The 21,979-nt window shown below is 40.8% G+C and overlaps 1 protein-coding gene across 6 annotated transcripts in view; it reads right to left on the reverse strand.

Annotated features, from left to right (window-relative positions):
* The window catches only part of oxr1a (oxidation resistance 1a), a 244,486-nt gene that overhangs the window by 74,934 nt on the left and 147,573 nt on the right, over nt 1-21,979 (reverse strand). Inside the window, exon 1 of one of the 6 annotated variants that reach the window (XM_034228852.1) lies at nt 14,220-14,349. The exons of the other annotated variants lie outside the window; for them this stretch is intronic. Within the exon in view, the coding sequence (XP_034084743.1) occupies nt 14,220-14,334 (115 nt within the window). The 5' untranslated portion in view covers nt 14,335-14,349. Of the gene's footprint in view, nt 1-14,219; nt 14,350-21,979 lie in introns of those variants that run through there. 6 annotated transcript variants of the gene reach the window in all.

The following is a 21,979-nucleotide window of genomic DNA, read 5'->3' on the forward strand; positions in this document are numbered from 1 at the left end:
AGCTTGGAACAAAGTAGAGCTGAGGCTGAATGCAATCACTAGGTAGGTATTTGGTCATGAACCAAAGTAAGGGACCAATAAATCATATTAAAACTGATAATAGCGCAAGATGAGAAGTTGAGAGATCCAATTGAAACAAATCTGATGAAAAACAAGTAGTTATCCTTGAGGATATCCATTCCTGTTTATACCATGCAAGTATTGAACAGGGGACTTCAGATGTGTCCTGAGGGCCTGAGGCTTGGAAATTAGGATTGTCTCTGACTTTGCCATCCTGAAAGCCAGCCAATGAAACATTTTACCATGTCCAGATTACCAGCTTTTCTCCATCTCATATAATATTTATCTAACAGAAAGAGAAAACACTATTGTTGAAATGATCGCAATTGAAACATCTACAGCGCTCTGGCACAGTTTATGATGCCTGTAATAGAAATAAATAATGTCTCATTTTCAAAGCAGAATTGGCTTGCTAGTTAGCTGTATCCTAAATCCAATAAGAAAATCCAGTAAAGAGATAATAGGTGTTTCACAACACAAAACAATTTTGCTTTGTCAGCTAAAGAGCAACATGTATTGTGACACAGGCATTTATGACAACATGGTCTGATTTCAAAAGTATGTATGTTAAGGATGAGGAGGTGAGGGTCGTGGCCAGAAAGAACCAGATATCTGTGTAACTCATGGGGTAAAGGTTGGGCCATTTGGTACTGATCAAATCTTACAGCTATATGAAGCCTTGATATCGTAAAAAACTCAGATACTCACTGTTGCTTCAAGTAAAACATACTGTGAAGGCTCTTATCCTGACATGTAGGCCACAGTGTTGTGCTAAAAGGGACGGATTGAGAGTCTGTTCCTCTGAGTCGAAGTCAAGAGTGTGTGAAAAGAGACTGCGATCAGTCAGTTTATGCAGTGGAATGCTTACTCAAATAAAACGGGAGTGAAAAGTGCTGACTATCACACAGTGACACAGTGGCTTTAGAGCTAAGCTGCTGCGGCTGTTATCTCACCACTGTGTTAGGTGGACATGACAACTTTATTACAGCCAAGAGGAGCTGAAAGTTTCCCAGGCCTCTTTCTCATGTGCAAAGGGAAGTCATCTATTATGCATCGCATACAACACGATAAGCAAAGTATTTATAAAGTTTAATTCGAGCTGAGAGGTCAGGTCACTGATGGACTGTGTATAGTCTTGCTGGTGCCAGGGCCTGTGTGTGGGTGCTACAGAGAGCATACTGTCTGACAGAGTAATCTCTCCTAAATGTTTGCTTGGTTGCAGGCACACACTCCTCATTTAATGACAGTGTAACATGCCAGTATTTATCTTCTATCTCCGCCAAGGAGGTTAGGGTTTTGGCTTGGTCAGTCTATCAGCAGGGAAATGTACAAGCCATTTCATAAATCTTGGTGGAAGTGGTGGTCAGAGTTGGGTGTAACGCGTTACTGTAATAATATCACTTATGCCGGTAATGGAGTAGTGTAACGCGTTACTTTTATAATTCAGTAATCACACTACAGTTACTAACATTGGCCCGACACGCGTTACTTCGTTACTTTTATAAAATAATCACACTCACTGACAGACAAGAGGGGTTTCCGCCGCAGGTTTATATCGGTTTATATACATGTAGGCCTATGTAATCTGCGCGATTTGCGAGACCACATCTCCACGTGCAGTGCTGCATAAACATGGCTGAGTCTTCATCTGTAAACTCCCTCAACGGGCCGCTCGCTCTCTTTTGTTGATCGCCCTCTCACGGGTGAACAGTTCAATGTCCCGCTTCATTGTAGGAATTCTGTCTCTACCACTTTAGTTTGACCATCTCTGTTACTAAGTTATGGAATACTAAATAAATAAGTAATTAGATACCTTACCGTTACTGCGCTCATAAAGAATGATAAGAATAATGCGTCTTGAACTGGTTTAATTAATTAGTGTCTTGACGTTTCACAGACTGTTAGCTTGTTGTGTGGCTGGTAGCCTATTTTAGAGCATATAAAAAGAAAGACTTGTGTTATGTCTTCCTTAATGCAATAGTAATTGGGGGTGCAAGTGGAGTCTCGCAGAGGCAAAACTGTGGCGCGCTTACACTGTAGGTGCGCCGCAGTCTGCGTGATCTGCCTGTAGGGGCGGGCCGGCCCTGCGAGTAAAGTAACGAGTAACTTTATCTAGAGAGTAACGAAGTAGTGTAATATATTGCTTTTTTTTAAAGTAATATGTAATATGTAATATATTACTTTTTTTTAGTAACGACCCCATCTCTGGTGGTGGTACAGGCCCAGGAAGAACTGAATCTGAATTGCACGTTCACTGTTAAAGAGGACATATTCTGAATTTCAGGTTCATATTTTGTACGTCTACTGTGACATGTTTACATGCTTAAATGTTCAAAAAGCTCTTTATTTTTCTCATACTGCAGCACCTTTTTTCACCCTCTGTCTGAAACCAGAGCCCAGTCTGCTCTGATTGGTTAACCGCTTAGAGATGTGTCGGAAATCTCCAGCCCCTTAGCCTATCACATACAAAATGTTGGAGCCCCTACCAATAGAAGCGCGAGTGCTAAATAGTGATGTCATTATGTTACGGAAGTAAACAAAGGCTGAGGTGGAGTGTGTTGGAGAGAAACTCCCTCTTGAAGGATCTTTGGGATTTTTGCCTTTGCAAACCACTTACATGCACAAAAACCCACCGCTTCAGGAAAAGGAAAACCATAAAAAGCATAATCGGTGCCCTTCAATATTGCAGTTTGTGTGTCGGAATAATCTGAAAAAAAAATTGCCCCTGGGAAACTACAGCTGTCAGCATTGTTGGCTATGTTAAGCGGTTAGCATCGTTAGCTGGATGCAGGGTCAGCAGGTGCCATGTTGACAGCCGTGTGGGGGCAATGCCTCTTTAATATGCTCTGAATTCCATATCCAGAACCTTTCAACCACAAACACATGATAGCCAGAAGAATGACTCCCCACATCTTGAGTGCTATAAAAGTAAGGGGCTACCAGTCTTAAATAACTTGATCACATTTAATAAAGCAAGGCTGTTTTTTTGAAGACTTTTTAATACTTGAATGTCTCCAACGTGCGGAAAGTAATTCCACTTATAGATCCTCCAATTACTTCCCTTATTGTACGCTGCGGGATGATAAAGCAATGCATCATAGCAACAGCAGCAAATGTCAGCTGTCTTAATCAACTCAGAAGACTTGCTGTATGAATAGCATCAGCACTGTGTCAAAGAATCAGGGCAGTTATGGCCTGCTTCTTTGATACAGTGCTGATGCACTATAGTGCTAGCATAAGCTCTAGTCTTTTCCATTGTAATCAATGTACAGTACATGGGGCTAGTGGAGCTGTCAACATAAACACAGAGAACACAGGTGTGACAGGCAACATCCCTTTGCCAACACTCTCAGTACCACTCAGCACTATATTACACTGCCAGCCTATACACCACTCAGCCTTTAAAGGAAACTTTGCTGAACTGCACTTTTGTGTGCGTGTGTGCGTGTGTTGGGGCATGCCCAAGCTAGAACAGGAGGCCCTGGATCTGCCCTGTCCTCTCATTAACACTCTCCCCATGTCGGCTAATCACACTCCCATTGTGTGGCTGGTAATGTGGCTTCAGTTATATACACTGCCAGTCCATTCTCTTTCCCTCTCTCTCAACATTAAAAGCCAGACACTGGTAAGTAAAGAGGTGCGTTAACGCTAACACAATATTATAATTAATATTCTGACAGCGTACACGTGACTGTTTCCATAGTGACGAACCTGGAGCAGACTTAAGGGAAAAGGTGTTATTAAATAGTAAGAGTGTCTGCATTAAACAGGAGCTGCTGGGATGATTGCTCCAAATCATATTGTTCTGAATAAAATGGAGAAGCACTTAAGCTGCCTCCCTGTAATCATAATGATATATTAACCATAACCTGCTATGCTACTTAGGGTGTACTAATGAACAATTACATGTATTTTCTATATGAGTCATTCAATTATAAAACTATAAGATAATACAGTTGTTCTTACAGGGGGAATGTGTAGGGGACAGACATTGTACACGTGTTATGCATTGTTCTTGTTACTGTGTTACATGTTAAGTGTCCAAAACTGCCAAAGAGCTGGCATTAAAGGTCTGCTCTTATTCAAAATATTTTGTAAAATGCAAATTCTTCATTCAAATATAGAAGGGCCTACATAGTCCTAAATCAGCCAATCTGTTATTTAAATAAAAACATTGCCCTTTTCAGATAAGTGCTTGCTTGTGCTGAAAACATTTAACAGTTGACAATGTTGTGTTGTTTGTTGAATAAATCAAGAATGTACAGACATCCTGTTGCCACACCTCTGTGTGGCTGTACATAGTGATGACTTGGGATAAATGTCAACATGCATAGAACATGCTAGAACATGGTGCTATTTAGCAGGTGCAATGTTTACCTTGGTCACCATCTTAGTTTAATGTGATAGTGACATGATGGTCGCACAAGATGAACTTGAATGCAATTCATGTTATGACTATAGATCCAACAGTATACAAGTCTAGAAAAAAAACAACTACCTTATGCAATATGTCATATTGGCCGAAACATATTTATGTTCCGGCTTTTATCTGCTGATACCAAGGATGTCTGTATAACACTGTATCCCCCCCCAAAAAAGCATCTTTAGGCCATTAGTGCTAAAACGTCAGCGTATTGGCATTAATATCTTAAAGGGGCCCTATTATGCTCATTTTAAGGTTTATATATTTGTATTTAGTGCCTCTACTGTGTCATGTCTCCATGCTTTAATGTTCAAAAAGGTATTTTAATTGTATTCGTACTGCCTGTGCTGCAGCACCTCTTTTCTCCCTCTGTCTGAAACCAGAGCCCAGTCTGTTCTGATTGGTTAGCTGGCCGGCTCTGTTGTGATTGTGGTCCCCTCCTCTTCTCTCTGCACACAAACTTGCTCGGATCTGTCATTAGCCCGCATGGTTTTTCTTACCACTGTTACGCTGACGACACCCAATTAATTCTGTCCTTTCCCCGCTCAGAGACCCAGGTCGTCGCACGCATCTCTGCTTGTCTAGCTGACATCTCTCAGTGGATGTCTGCTCATCACCTCAAGCTCAACCTTGACAAGACTGAGCTGCTCTTCCTTCCGGGAAAAGACTGTCCCACTCTTGACATAACAATCAACATCGGCACCTCTGTTGTTTCCCCGACTCAGACTGCAAGGAATCTGGGTGTGACCCTAGATAACAACCTGTCCTTCACTGCAGATACACTCTTTACAACATCAGGAGGCCTTGACTACTGCAACTCCCTCCTGGCTGGTCTACCTGCATGTGCCATCCGACCTCTGCAGCTCATCTAGAATGCAGCGGCTCGTCTGGTCTTCAACCTTCCTAAATGTTCCCACACCACTCCGCTCCTCCGCTCCCTTCACTGGCTTCCGGTAACTGCTAGAATCCACTTCAAGACAATGGTACTTGCGTACCATGCTGCGAATGGATCTGGCCCTTCCTACATCCAGGACATGGTTAAACTGTACACCCCAGCACGTGCACTCCGCTCTGCATCAGCCAAACAGCTCACTGCACCCTCGCTGCGAAGGGGACTCAAGTTCCCATCAGCTAAAACACGTGGGTTTACTATCCTGGCTCCAAAACGGTGGAATGAGCTCCCCATTGACATCAGGACAGCAGAAAGCTTACACATCTTCCGGCGCAGACTGAAAACTCATCTCTTTCGACTCCACTTCGAGCGAGAGAATTACTAACAGAGCACTTTAAATGTTTTAGCTCTATGAAACCTGATGTACTTATATGATTCTGTTTTCTTCAAGTTTGTGTCTTCTTGGTTGAATGCACTTATTGTGAGTCGCTTTGGATAAAAGCGTCAGCTAAATGCAATGTAATGTGATGGGTCAACTGCCTAAAGATGTCCTGATATTTCAGAGACTAAACAATATATCTTTAAATAAAAAAATAGGACAGAATAAAAGATTATGGCAACAATTGTTGATTGCTACCCTACACAAGTATTCATTCACACACTGATGGCATGAATGTGAATAACACCCTGCATACCACAGTTAGTTTCTCAAACACACTGAAAGTGCTTTGATCCACATATCATGGAACTGAAAATCAGGAGGTTTTGCCTAAGCTCCATACTTCCCAGCACCCCCCTCTCTGCTGTCACATGCGTTCAAGCTCCAGGCTCGCTAATCACACTGAGATTCCTCCAACCTTTGGAGTTAAGGTTATTGCACTTTAAGCAATATTTATTTACAAGTCAAAGTTGCTGGTGGGAGGGTGTGCGCGCGTGTGTGTGTGTGTGTGTGTTGCGGGGGGAGGTTCGGGGGGCATGATAAATGGTATGGCTGAAGTCAAACTCTGCATTGAGCGGATCGATAGAGATGACACATGCATAATGTACGCTCACTGTATCTTCCACAACTCTGTGATTCATCTCTAGCACGAAAGTAATGCAACACTGTGACTCACGCCATGTGTGACGATGTGCAGAAGGGGTATTAATGTCCAGTGTCCATTCATTATTATTATATAATTACTCTTAATTAATGAAATAATCTTCGGATCGCCTGGAGAGAAAGCTCATGGTAGAAAGCAGATGGTAGGAAATGGAGCACGGTTGGTACGAGCAAGCTTGTGTCGCCTAAGCGTTGTCATGCAAAAACAAAATCGACAGGGTTTACGTGGCCCTTTGGAGCCGTGGCACTCGGCGTCTCTTCTGCAACACTAACCTCTCAGGTTACAGCTGAAATCAATAAGGGAGAAGTGATGAGCTCAGCTATGAGAAACACAAACTCTGCATTATCAGATCTTCTTATTGAGCCAAAAGCAGAGGGTCCAGCTCTGGAGTCAATATTTGAATATGGTACTGTGTAGGCCAAATGAAGGGACAGGGAGTCATTTTATTGGGGACACTGGGGTAATAATCATATCATTATAATTGCTGCAATCACATATTATATACCTTATAATCAGGGGTGCACATAACTTTTTTGCCCTGGTTCTCAAAGGAGCACCTGGAGATGTTGCTTGGTGCTCATCCTTAAAATGAAATAAACCGTAACTTTTGAGGGGGTCTTGACTTTATTTGCCAGACACACGGCACTGAACACACATGCAGAGGTGAACACAGAACACACATGCAGAGGTGAACACAGAACACACATGCAGAGGTGAACACAAGACAACATTAGCACGACCAGTAATCCTACAAGCTGTCATCACTACCCTCCTGACTGTTCTCCTCACTGTCTTCCTCTCTGTCAGATATGGTAGCTGATGATGTAGGCCTACTACTTTCTCTCTGGTTGAGTCTGCGATTAGCTGCTTGCATCCACAAGTCAACAGCTGGGTTTGGGTCGAAAGTCTCTGTTGTCATCTTAGACAAGTGGATGTAATCAAATAAGTATGTGAACATAACCAATAACCTACCATAGCCAATACAAAATGAATGTAACTTATTTTATTTGTGTTGTTCATTCATATCTTATTTTACCTTAACATTTATTTATTTATTTATGCATTTTTTTTTATCTCTCCAGTGTTAAAGGATATTTTTGGTTACTGTCCTATAGTATACATTGGAATGATTTAAAACCTGTTTATCCCAATAATTATAAAGGAGTGCCTTGGAAATATGTGTTTACATAAATTGGGACCAAACCGTTTGAACTTAGACGAAGAGTCCTTACCTCACTGAGCTGTAGTTAACTTATCAGCCTCTCAGTCTGACTGGAGAGGACTCTCCCTCCACATTATTGTAGAAACATCTTCTTATATCCGTTAGAGCAGCTAGCACCAGATTCTAATAACAACAGCGCTGGTACCGGTGCACCCTCCCTCTCTCCCTCGCATTTTGGATGTGAGCTGCGGGCGCCAGATAAGCCAACATCCCCCATTTTCATCACTTACAGCGCCCATCGTACAGGGCAAATTAATCGTGTAACCGGGATGAAAAGGGTGTTACATTGACTTAATTATGAATATTGTTACATCAAGGCCGAAAATTAGGATGAGCCCCAACGGTCAAATGTTTTTTTTTCCTCCCAGAGCTGCCAGCGCAGCGCCTCCCCAGATCTAGCGCCCTAGGCGAACATCTAGCCAGTACTACGGGCCGGCCCTGAGTTCATATCATGGTTCATATGCAACTCGCAAATATCTTTCTCTCTCTCTCTCTCTCTCTCTCTCTCTCTTCTCTCTCTCATCTCTCCTCTATTTTCCCTTCTCTCTCTCCCTCTCTCAATGTTGGTACGCAAATGCGCTTTGTTTCAAATGACCCGGTGCTCTTTTTTTGGCGGAGGTGCGCATGCGCACCTGCGCACCAGTTATGTGCAGCCCTGCTTATAATACTCTGATTATATAGTGTAGGGTTGAAGTTAATCCTGTTGAGATCTGTTTATGTATTTTTATTATATCCTGATATGTTTAAACCAAATGCTTCTCATTTGGTTAGATGTGCTGTTTGCCTCTATCTACTCTACTTCAAGGCCACAGCTGCTATTATGAATGGACTCACACATAGTCACACGAGAACTTGCCTTTCCTGAGATCTACAGCTCAAGGACATGTGTCTAATAACAATGTGACCGTGTGAAGACAGATTTCTTACCTTCCCACCATTTATTGTATATAAGCCTTGCTACCATATTGAACTGCGCACACTCGCGCAGACATATTTTATACTCTGCGAGACCTGTGTCTATATTTATTGTATAGTATTAATATATATTTGAAGCTTCAAATAAATACCAGAAAGACAACTCTGTCTGATTCACCATTTATTTGTTTTGATCACTCTGACTTGTACTCTACAGTATTGGGGTCTTTAGATTTCCATAACAACCTTTCTTTCACTTTTTTCTTCATTATATCAGCCCCTTTCAGCCCCTATTCATGACTTCAATCAATCTTACCTTAGAGTTAAAATACATATACAGCTCTTGAAAAAAGTAAGAGACCACTGCAGCATTATCAGTTGCTCTGGTTTGAGACACTGGAATGGAAGCACTGCCATACATGTAGAGATTGAGATTCAAGAAACATTTGGAGTGGTCTCTTCATTTTTTAAGGAGCTGTAATATATTTATTTATTTAAATCTTTAATTAACCAGAAGAAATCTCATTGAAATTCTCTTTTACAAGCCAGTCACTAAGCTTGTTTTGAAACGTATCATAACGTTTGTAGTTTTTTGTATTTTGCAATAAGATACGAGGTCCTTGACCGAAAAGGATGTACATTAGTTGGATAGGACTACTCTTTTTTGTAATAAGCTATGCTTTCTGCCTTCCTGCTTCAACTAACTTTGTTTTCTTTTGCCTGTGTGTGTATATACTGCTATTGCATTAGCTGAAAAATAAAAGGGTAATTGTTGCACTATGAGAACATATGTTTTTGATATACGAGGTTGTCTGATAATACATTAGATACAATTGGAAGGCTGTACTTTCCAGTTTTATTGAGTTCTTTTATATTGCAGTATTTCTACTTATACTAATGTAATAGATGGGAAATGATCACCCACTGCTGCATAACATGAAGGCAATAAGCAGCATGAGTAATGTGAAATGCTCCTCAAAGAGCCCCTCCTGTCTGACCACCGTCTGCAGCCAGAAACAGAGGCTGCTCCACAGACAGCTTGTTTCCATGCACCCACACCTCTGCTGAGATCAAGAGGAAAAATAGAAGACAGCGTCGTCCCAAATCCGTCTGCATGACTAACCATCACACACAGGGACACTTGACAACTTGATGAACGGTCTCTCACGTTAGCAATAAAAACATGTTGCATCCACTGCAAAACAGCAAGTTTAGACAAAGAGGATGTAAAAAAGGAAAAGAAGAGGAACTTCCTCTACAAGTTCCTATATCCTTACACCCTCGATAGTAAAGCAGAACAAACCACGTTCAAAACTCAGGTAAAAAAAGAAACTTAGGAACGCTTCCTTAAACATCCTCAGCTCTCTTAATGTCGTCTGATTCTTTGCAGACACTTCCATTATTATATTTGGCTATATAAATAAAACATTTTTACTCAACTTACCACAACTGCACTATGTGGTCAGAGCTTATTTCAATGGGAAGTCAGTATTTTGAAACTGCAAATATATATTTGTTACTTCAAAATTAAACAGTTAAAATCAACAATATAAATTAGATAGGGAGGGAAACCTTATCATCACCAGTGATCACACAAAACAGTAAATCACCATATCAGGCTGAAATAAACTAATGTATTTAGCACTCATTTAACTAGAGTTTACAAAATATGTATGGTATAAAACCCCATATATTTAAATGCAATCCTTGCGATTACATTTTGAGCCTCCTTAAAGAGCCTGTGACATGAGTTTCCCCCATCATCCAAACCCATCAATTTGAGTAAATATTGTCCCCTTGAAAACCGTTACTGAACTGATTTTGGATATTTGTACTTTGATAACCATTAATCTGCCCTTCAATGTTGACCATTTCCTGGATCTTCTCGGGATTCTTCAAGTCCCGCCAAATTACGTGTGACGTCATTGCGGGCACAGCGCTCCAGCTGCACCGTTCAGGATCCCAGCATCTGCATGTAAATGCACGATGGTGCACACAGCAGCAAGCTCAGACAGCTCAGACAGTTTAATTTTGAACGTGTCTGAGAGCTCATATGAGGCTGAAGGATCGGTTTATGTTGTATCTGTTAGAAGTTTAGGAATTAGGTGCGTCAATATGGGCGATCATACGGTCATGTAGCCAGTGGTGGAATGGGACTAAAAATCATCCCGGGACTCTCGACCGGCCCACTTCGGTACCGCTAGTAAGTTGTCAACGGGGGGAGTGGGGGATGTCAGGGGCGGCGGGTGCTGTAGATAGTAAATGTAAATATGTAAATATTTGTGTCACTGCATCCTGGTAAAATACAAATATAATACAATGTCTGTGTCTTTGACATTAGCGCTGCCAGCCACCTGTGCCCTGTACTACGAAGCCAGTTCAACAGACCCTGGATATGTTTGAGTAACAAACAAACTAACAACAACAAACTAACAAACGAGATCTCGCTAAGCGGTCCTACGACGCTGGTTATCAACTCGGTAAATCAAGCCAGGGTTTCTCTCTCCAGCTGAGAGCGCGTTCACGTCTAAGACACGAGTGGATCTGACTTTAATTACATTTGACTCGAGTGTTTCGTCAACATAATGTGTTGCTAAAAATAATACTTCTGCATACAGTATGTGACACTGTAAGTGTTGCACGGCCAGACACGGCAGATAAGGAAATATATGATATATTATGATATTATATGATCGATGATCTGATTGATGATGTAATATGAATGATAAGTGCGACACGTCGGCGTCTTCTCTGCATAGGCCTACGGCAGTTTAAACTGTATTTCCTTTATCCTGTAATATGACTTGAGAGATTTAAACTCCGCACACTGAGTTGATCTCTTTTCTATAGACGCCGGAGGCGTAAAAAAAGTTATTTAGCCTTCCCAAACCTGAGCCTCACGCGCCGCCTATGGGGGATGTGCTAGTGATTTATCCGACCGGCCCACTTTGGTACCGGCCCATCGGGATTCGTCCCGATGGCCAGTCCGCGACTGCACCCAGCCCACGTAAACTGTCAACGGGGGGAGCCTCGCTGCGGGAAAACGGTGGACCTAGTGTCCCGATCGGAGTGGGAATAATAATAATCCGTGCATTTTATCCATTAATTTCCCCAACATTGTGGTGAAAAAAACACACGTTTAATCCATGTTGGTGTACTACAACTACAAAAAGCATCGGTTTGTTTTCTCATCAGGAAATGCAGACCGGCACAAACAAACGATTTGTAATCATCATTCTCACGATCATTTAATCTATCATATGTTCGCCGAATTGACACAAAAGCACTAATACATGTTTCATCCACTTGAGTTTACAACTACAAAAATAATCGATTTGTTTTTATATCACATCCTACGGGAGGAAATTCAGTAGCTCTCACTACCGATTTTTAATCCTAATGTAATCATCATCTTCACCACGATCATTTATGTTTATGTTCGCCGAATTGACATGAAAGCACTGACAAATATGAATATACTGTAGTCAACTTCATTAAAACGTTATTAACGTGCCTAAACTCAGTAATTCACCATTTCTACGCATGACAACACACTTTGTCCGTGTTTGGCTCTCTCGCCGCACAGTGAAGCGTTCCCGCATTGACGTCACTTCCGGCTTCCCCCAAAACTTCAAAATGAGTCGAAGGAATTTCCCGCGATGTTCGAAATTATTGATATTTAACGGAACGGTATCGCTTTTTCTTTTTTAAACTGACGGTTCGAGATTACTAGTAGCTCAATATTTCATTGCACAACAGTTGTTGGGATGCTGTCACAGGCTCTTTAAGTCATGAGCAAAAAAACTCGATTAACCATACTCCCAATTTAAAATGACCAAAGCTGCCATTTCCGCAAACCAGACCTAATAAAGGTTAAGGAATAGCATGGAATAAAACCACAAAAAAAGTTTTTTAAAAGTTCACTAACCCTCCTGTTGTCTTCGGGTCAAATCCGACCGATTTACTACTTTCATCAATCATAACTTTGTTTTACATTCGATTGCATTAAGGCTTTATTATGATATCCTTCATAGTAGACATTTGAACATATCAAATGGCTGATCACCACTTTCATTGAATTTTGGATGATTTAGTCAACTTTGTAACACCATGGTGTTCCCGGTCAAAAATGACCGCCATAAAGAAAAGGAATTAGTAACCATCCGGATCAGATAAAACACACACACAATAGGGCTGCACGATTTAAAAATAAATAAAATCTAATTGCGATTTTTCTGACAAATATTGCGATTGCGATTTGCGATATTTGTTTTTAAGCTACCAAACGGAAGTTTATTGTAAAATGCGGCCATAACTCCGGCTAGGAAGGTCGTATCAACGTGCTCCCGTCTCTAGCACCCCCGCAGCCCGAGCTACAGTACGAGTGAAATAACTAAACTTACATGAAACTTCCGTTGGGTTGCTTTAAAGTCAAGCTTCAGTTTAAGATTCACCCTGTAATAGAAACATGTGATGGAGCATTACTAACCTGACTCAGATGGTTCACCAAACCATCTAAAGCTCCATTGGAAGCCATTTGGAAAGGGCAGGCACTTTCAAAAACACTTGGCAGGTGATTGGATCAATCACCTTCTATCATGGGCCACTTCTGATTGATTAACAATGGCTGGTACATGTGGAGCACAGCACTTCTGATTGGTGTGGATGACTGACAAACAAAACAAAAAAAAAAAAGTGTACAAAAAAAAAAAAAGTGTACAAAAAAAAAAATGTTTACAAAAATCGCAGGCTTTGCGATTTGATAATCGCATCATTTCAAATCGCGATTTCAATTTATAATCTTATAATCGATTAATCGTTCAGCCCTAACACACAAACACCAACACACACATGATGTGTTCCCCCCCCCCCCCTTATGTGCCCAATCCCCCCCATGTGAATCACACCTGACACACACACACCAATTTGACACATTTCCCGCTCTTATGTGCACATCCCCCCACATGATCACACCTGGCACACGCAATACATGTTCAGTGTCTATTCTTTGTACATTTACTGCAGTTTTTCATGTATACCAGTAGTCTGATACAATCTTTACAGTTTGAAAGGGTGTTAAGTGAAATTTGGTGATGATTAATGGTTTTTGTGTTAATGTAATGGCAGTTAAAACAGGACCGGTCAAATTTGACCGCGAACACCAAAGTAAGGGGGGAAAACGAAGACAATAGGAGGTTAAATAAAAACATGGCATCAAACCAAAATACTATAAAATAATTCAATACTTGTAACAGATGTTTATCAATTATTGCAAATGTAGCCTAATGCTTCACTTAGCTAGTGGAACTGCAGTAGTTGCTGTCTGGTTCTCAGGCTTTCTACTCTTTCCACAAGGTTATACAGAAAAGTCACCTGAAAGTCAGGGGAAATAAAGAACAGCACTATTTGTCCTTACTACAATCATCTCAAACTACATTTAGCTTATCCATGCCTTCCAAACTCTTTCAAAAAGTTATACAAACTTGTACTGCAGATTAAATCCATGTTAATCTGCAAGTAATCTGTGATCCTTGGCAGCCAACATGAATACACTAAATGTAGCCAGATCTAGAGTGTTACACCTTAGTTTAAAGCTTTACTAACCAGGCGTTGTAGGTGTGCATTTTGTTCCGAAAAACGATGGTTTGTAAAGCACATTTTTCACCACGAGAAAAGACATCTCCTGTTGCGAATTTCTCCTGAAGCGTGACAAACTCATAACTACACTTCATGCAATTTGTCTCTGTATTTGCACTCAGCTGATCAGCAAATGAAAGATAATGAACCTCCCTAACTGAGTCAACAAATGAAATAACTGCTTTCCATGTCAAGATAAAAAGAGACATGACCAAAGTTCATCAGATTAAAAAGACAAAAACTACGACCAAGCGATACCCAAATTCAAGCTACCCTTGAGAAACTCCAGTTTAGGTCCCAGTCAGGGAGTCATCAGGGCGGTGGTGGCGAAGTCGATAGGGACTTGGCTTGGCAACTAGAAGGTCACCAGTTCAAGTCCCGGCAAGACCAAGTGCTACCGAGGTGTCCCTGAGCAAGGCAAGGCACCGTTCCCCACACTGCTCCCCGGGCGCCGTTCAAAATGGCAGCACACTGCTCCTAACACAGGATGGGTCAAATGCAGAGAAACAATTTCCCCACGGGGATTAATAAAGTATATCAAAATCAAAAAACAAATCAAAAAAATCGTGAGCTCTGAACACATTTCTCAGAGAACATTGTTGTGGTGCTCCCCATGGGACTCCAGCCACTTAGCTCCCTTGACAGAGCCATAACAGATCCCAGGAGGGTCTCATGCAGGGCAAGAGACAAACTGATACAATTTGCTCAAGGACTTATTGGAAATGACAGTTATTAAAAATCACCTATTATTAGAGAGCTGAGAGCATCATCAGATTGCACTTTCTGTGTCATCCTTGGGGCTAACGTGAGCAGTGACAAATAAGTGAACACCCAGGGGGATAGAGAGAGCTTAGAAATGCAGAGAGGAGATCAATGTCAGGAGGACAAACCTGCTATTGCACTGTACAATTGGCACACAATCTGTTTATGTGATATTATGGCCATTTCCCTGTAACAGTATGTCCAGAATTAAGCTAATGAAAAAAATGTGTGAATTACATTACAATTACTTCTTGTTGTCTAGTTCAATAGCATACACAGTGAATTAACTCCTAGATTCAGAATATGAAAGCATACAATACTTTTTGTACAAATACAATGTTTCAGAACCAGAAAGAAGAGTTTTGCATCTCTCTAAGTCTCTAAAAAGTAAACATTTTTTGGCATAGCCCATACATACATGATAGTGGGTTAAAACATGGATTTGGCCTTAAAAGAAAAAAATCACTAGCCAGACATTTTGGAATCACTGTAGAGCAACTGAACAATCTGATCTATAACATTGCTCAAGACACTTGCAAATACTTGTGACTTAGCAGATTTCAGTTCTTTATACAGTAGATTAAGTTAAAAGATTCGTTTCAACAAAAAAAGAGAGAAGATGATATTAAAGTGCACTCTGTCTATTGTGTTTTCTCATATCAATATCACATTCAGTCCTCATCACATATGTGTTTCTTGCAAAACAAGACGCAGAGAAGAGCTGAGACAGTTGTAAACATGCGTTTCAATGACTGCAGGTGAGGCAATTTGTGTTTTCTAGATACCTTAAGTCTTGCTGTTGAGTCCTCGCAGATAAGCTTGCAAAGGCGGTCCACAAACTCCTGCAGGCTTATCTGCAAGGACTCAACAGCAAGACTTGGTATCTGTATTGGGGGAGATCACAAGCCCCAGTGAACGGTCTCTTTGTTTTTCTTTTGCAGATACATTACCGAAAGAAAGAAAGTGAGCAACAAAGCCTCAGTATTATTCAACTTCATATGAGCATTACACTTCCTGCTTCTGCCCCATGTGATGTGCTGTCCCATTCCTCACACAGCATCTGCAGCCCCGGCCTTTACTCTGTCCTATCAATGTTCAATGCTTCATTCACTACCACCATTTCCACCCTCGCCTCTACCATCCTCTACCCCACTCCCACTACCTGCCTCCACGTCTAGTTAGTCTCACTGTGTCCCCCCGGGCAGGGCAGCAGCCCGCAGACACGAGCCGCCGTCCACTCTGCTGCTGGAAGAGAGGCACAGTGACTGCTAATGAACCCGACTGCCATCCGTGGCGTATCAAGAGAAGCAGAGCATGCATCCGATTAATCTTTGTCCTAATTAGATCCAACAATTAACCTGCTGCCACCGAGCTCTGCGGCCCCATGACTCTGCGTGAGCTGCAACCTCCCTGTACACAAAAGCAAAGCAAACTTTCTGTTTTCAGAACAAGCCATTATTGCCAACTTAGAGCACAAAACCTTCCGTGTGATATTTCCACGAAAAGGTTGAGAGCTCAGGGGGGTTTCTGCTTTTCATTTCAATAGCGCTACATTTATCAGCTTTTAATTCAAAGTCAGAGGAGACACTGATGGGTTTCATAACAAATGAAGTGCAGGAGGCAAAGCAGAAAGAGAGGGGGGGATCTAATCTTCATTAACATGGAGATACTCCCCGATGTGAAAAGCCTTGAGGACATGCTTGTTCACTCACTGACTGGATGCGTTGAGCATGCACTGTCTGCAGATATTTGGGATGCCTCAGTTGTTACAGGTAGTGTGTCCTCTCAACAAAAGTGGACAAGCAGAGTGCAACCACAGGGGACATGAACTTAGCTCATTTGTTGAGTTAACAACCATTAAGAAGAAGGACATCAGGCAGGGAGGCAACCCTCAGTCCTATGATACACTGTCCAGCAAGTCTTACTTTGCATGTGCACCAGCACGTACGTTTTTCATACAGCCTAATAAACATCTTTGAAATGTACAGTATCTTAAAGAGCAACTTGCAGGTTAGAGACACCAGTGAATAAATGTGTAGGAAAATGATGAATACACTAGATTTTCAAAAAAATATACAGAAATATACACTACAGTGACATCTGGCGACATTTTCACTTCCGCATAAAAAAGCCTCCGCACGTGACCTCCCGCGTGTGACGTAACATGGGGGAGAGCGGCCAGTCTAACGTATGAATAAACATGGATCACAATGCTAGTTTTGACCAAGCGGCAAACTCTGGGGAAGAGCCAGGACGCCAATACGGAAGTTCATATATTGGCCAATAGGGACTGACTGCAGAAAGGAGCAATTTCCATAGACCCCCATGTTAAAATGCCCAACTTTACAGCATAAAAAAACATGTTTCTACCCATGGATGCAATAGATATTATTATGAATATAGTTAGATTCCACCTTCATGATTATGGATCTGTGAGTGAATTGTTTTCTAACGCGACCCTTTTATTTATATTAGGTCTTAAAGTTTTTGCATAAATTAGGGCGTGGTCACATTGAGTGACTGCTGCTGTTAGGTTCTTGTCTCTCTGCTAGCTGCTCCGTAAAGCTACAGGCACTCTGCCTGGTCAGTTCATCCAGGGAACACAACTTGAAGCAGGCCGTGTTTGTTTGTTCTTCATGCTTATATATCGGACTATTGTGACTCGCTCTGCGGTTGAAACAGACGGTGCATGCATGCGGTTTTGCGGTAAGTGAAGATCGAGTACTTATTTATGTGTTAATGATTTTAATCAGCTTCAATTAATGTTAAGGCTTGGGTTAGCGTGTAAGCTAGTGGTAGCTACATTGGTGCTAACGATGCTAATCGTAGCCTCCAAGTTAAAACCATAGACTGTATATATAAAGGTTAAAACAAAATAGACAAGTGTTAAGCGTTAAGTGGGATAATACTGTAGAACAAACGGCTTCTGTTTGAGGTTGATAAAATAAGGTCATCCTTGTAACTTAGAGAGATATTTTATTATGTAGGTAGGAACTGTATGCATCGCTAAGGTTAATTTAAATTGGCTATGCTCAAGTATGTAGACAAGCTAATGTCGAAGTAGTGCATGTGAAATCAACCTCACAATAAGATGTGTGTATATTACAATTATTAATGTCATATTTCAAGATGATTACTTAGATATTACAATATGGTTGGTTGAGCTGGAGTTCATTATTGAGCTGACACGTTAACGTCACAGTCATCTGAAGAACGAACCCAAACCTTGTTGTTTTTATTAATTGCATTACCAAATTGGTATCAAATAAACAGTAAGCATTGGTAACACAACTTCCAAAGTTACAGTAAAATAAAAAGGACCCTGACTCGGACAATACACAATCCCACATCAGTTATATATATATATATTGGACACCTTAAACAAACATATATATATATATGTTTGTTTAAGGTGTCCAGGTGATGCAGACAGGCTGGACCAGAGAGTGAGAGACAGAACTGGACTCCTCACAGCAGTGAACTTCAGCACAGGTACAAAGACTCTATTTTTCATACTGTACAAAGAATCAAGAAAGATATTGGTTTAAATGAATGAAGTATTGACTTTAATACACTGATATACATTCTATTAAACAATACTAAATACTAGATCACCTACACATCAGTGAAGTTGAGGGATTTTTCCATGCAAAAGGTTACATTTAGATGTTAACAAGCAATATGACTGTCAGCTTTCTAATGTAATGTATTGAAGGCAAAGCTATTTAACACATAGTGAGAACTGCTACTATTTATCTCTCAATATTGTCTGAAAAAAACGTGGTAAAAGTTATTCTTTCAGTGAAACAACAGAGCAAGCTTCTACAGTTGCACTACGTTTTGTAACAGTTAAATATTATTTTGATAATAAAATATATTTCAATGCTGATGAACTTCATTCATAATCTGATTGTCTTTGTATCTCTGTTGAAATAAAAAAAAGAACATTACAATTACAAAATAATTATATCTACACACTACACACCGCTTTCATAAATAACACACTTGTTCTGCAATAATATGTTTTATGTTTCCTGTCATTTTTGTTAGGAAAGGACATGCCTGAAAGACACGACATTTTCTCCTTCTCTGAGGGTCAAGAAGAACATCCAAGAAGAACATTAAAAGCCGATGTTATGAGATTTAAAGACCAGTACAGGACATTCACTAAGAAACTACTTTTATTGTGAAAACACAGTCGGCTGATCGAATGCACCTATTTCCACATCTACACTCCATCAGCTGATTATTTCTATTTGCCTCACTTTATGAGCTTCACATCACTTGTGCCTTGTACCGCAGAGTTTGCAACATCACAAATAAATGGGGCCAATCTTCAGTCAGATGTGAATGTGTAATCTAACACTTTCAGTAAGAATAATGGACGAAAGGAGTGCAAATACAAATACAATTTATTGAAATGTGAACCAAAAGTTAATCAAATGTTTTAAATAAAAAGCACATATGGACAGAAGGTGTAAACCTATTAAATGTATAAGTAAGCACATTTAGTCAAATAAAGTGACAGACTAGGCCTGTGCAGCTGGTATCAGCTTTGCCCAGCATGGGTTCCTCCATCAGGCCTGGTCCTCCTCACTGAGGAAAGACACTCAGTCCTCTCCAAACCAACAGACAGGACGTCCATCACACGGAGGTTTCTTCCTGAAGTCTCTGCTGCTCTCTGGACACCACGCTGTCTCAATCCGTCCACACTGAATATGAGAGGGGGAAAATGAAAATAATAAATGCTTTGACAATAAGAAATATAAAGTTGACTGTTGAGTTGCTCAGTTTTTTTAGATTGTCAATACTATTACTGTATAACTAATATCTCAGGTTAAGAGGCACCTTCAAATAAATATTGGTCTTTAAATACATGTTGTCTTTTGAATTGTTTGTCTAAAGTCAAGGATCGAGAACTGGTACTTAGTTTTAATGATACAGTCTGGTTATTATGCTGTTTGGAGGAGGCCTCACAGGTAAGAGTACTAGCTACCATCACATGTATCTTAGCTTGACTTAAATGTATTAAACGTATAGTTAAGTGATATCAAAATATAAATAACTAATGTCATGCAAACATATTAATATTTGCTTGATTCCAGTGTTGAATTTAGCACAATTGCATACAAACGTTAAGGGATTGTAAGATTCTGAAGTATTATGCTAAAAACTCAATAACTTAGATTATTATTGATAGTTATGCTGAATAGTTTCATGTCCGCTTACCTTAGAAACGTAAAATGCGACGGCAGATGGGGTTCATGTTAGCTTAGCTTGGTAGCTTCAGCTAGCTCTGGAACTTCCAGCTCTGTGGCAGCAGGTCCCGCCTCGGCTCCGCCTCTTTGCCCTTATTTGGATCAGGCTGGAGCAGGCGGGAGTTGAACTCTGACGTCACTGTCGAGCCGTTAGTGGCCGACTCCGCCTACTAAGGGCTTCTCGGCAACTCTGCAGAATCCTATGGGTGACGTCACGGACCCTACGTCCATTTATATATACAGTCTATGGTTTTGACACAGAAGAGGTTGAAAATATATATTCAAATGCATATGATTATAATTATGAGCCTGCTATGCGTCCAAGAGACCAGGAGCAGCCAAGGATTAGAAAAAATAACGGCCATCGGAGAGAAATGGAGCTGTGGTGTGAGGAGAGCCAGTGGAGAACAGGGCAGCTGTCTTGGTGAGTGACCTCAGACAAGGGACTTGTCTCTATTCTTGTTTTGGTCGATCTCAGTGCTGCATTTGATACTATCGACCATGATATCCTATTGCAAAGACTAGAGCACTTAGTTGGCATACAGGGAACTGCTTTAGGTCCTATCTATCTGAACGCTCTCAGTTTGTACGTGTCAATGATGAATCTTCCACGCAAACCAAAGTTAGCCATGGAGTGCCACAGGGTTCAGTGCTCGGACCTATTTTGTTCACATTATATATGCTTCCGTTAGGCAATATTATAAGGAATCATTCTGTAAAATTTCATTGTTATGCGGATGATACTCAACTATATTTATCAATGAAGCCTGATGAAATTAATAATCTAAATAAAATTTAAGACTGCCTTAAGGACTTAAAAACGTGGATGACCTTACATTTTTTTATGTTAAACACGACCGAAACTGAAGTTATTGTACTTGGCCCGAAGAATCTACGAAACAAATTATCTAAAGATATACTAACTATGGATGGCATTAATTTGGCCTCCAGTGAGACTGTAAGGAATCTTGGTGTTATATTTGATCAGGATGTATCCTTTAACGGCCACATAAAATCAATTTCAAGGACCGCCTACTTCCATCTACGTAACATTGCAAAAATCAGGCATATCTTGCCTCAAAACGATGCAGAGAAACTAGTCCATGCATTTGTTACTTCAAGGCTGGATTATTGTAACTCCTTATTATCAGGGTGTACCAAGAAGTCAGTCAAGTCGCTTCAGCTGATTCAATATGCTGCAGCTCGGCTGCCTTACACTGGCTCCCTATAGAACACAGGATAGAATTTAAAATTCTTCTTCTCGCCTACAAAGCCCTTAATGGGCAGGCGCCATTTTACCTTAAATAACTCATTATACCCTACTGTCCTATTAGGGCATTGCGTTCCAAGAATGCAGGGTTGTTGGTTGTCCCTAGAGTCTCTAAAAGTACAATGGGAGCCAGAGCCTTTTCTTATCAAGCTCCACATTTGTGGAATCAGCTTCCAGTTTGTGTTCGGGCAGCAGACACCCTATCCGTTTTTAAGAGTGCGCTTAAGACCTTCCTTTTTGATAAAGCTTATAGTTAGGGCTGATTAGATTCAGCCCCTAGTTTTGCTGATATAGGCTTAGTTTGTCGGGGGACATCTTACTTCTTCCTTCTCTCTGTCTGTCTATACCTGTGTACTCTCATGTTCCGATTAACCCAGCTTCCCCAAATTTCTTTCTTTTTGGTGTCTATATACGCCGGGATCCGGAGACATGGATGA

The sequence above is a fragment of the Gymnodraco acuticeps genome, unplaced genomic scaffold (genome assembly GCF_902827175.1).
Source record: "Gymnodraco acuticeps unplaced genomic scaffold, fGymAcu1.1, whole genome shotgun sequence".
Taxonomy (NCBI): Eukaryota; Metazoa; Chordata; class Actinopteri; order Perciformes; family Bathydraconidae; genus Gymnodraco; species Gymnodraco acuticeps.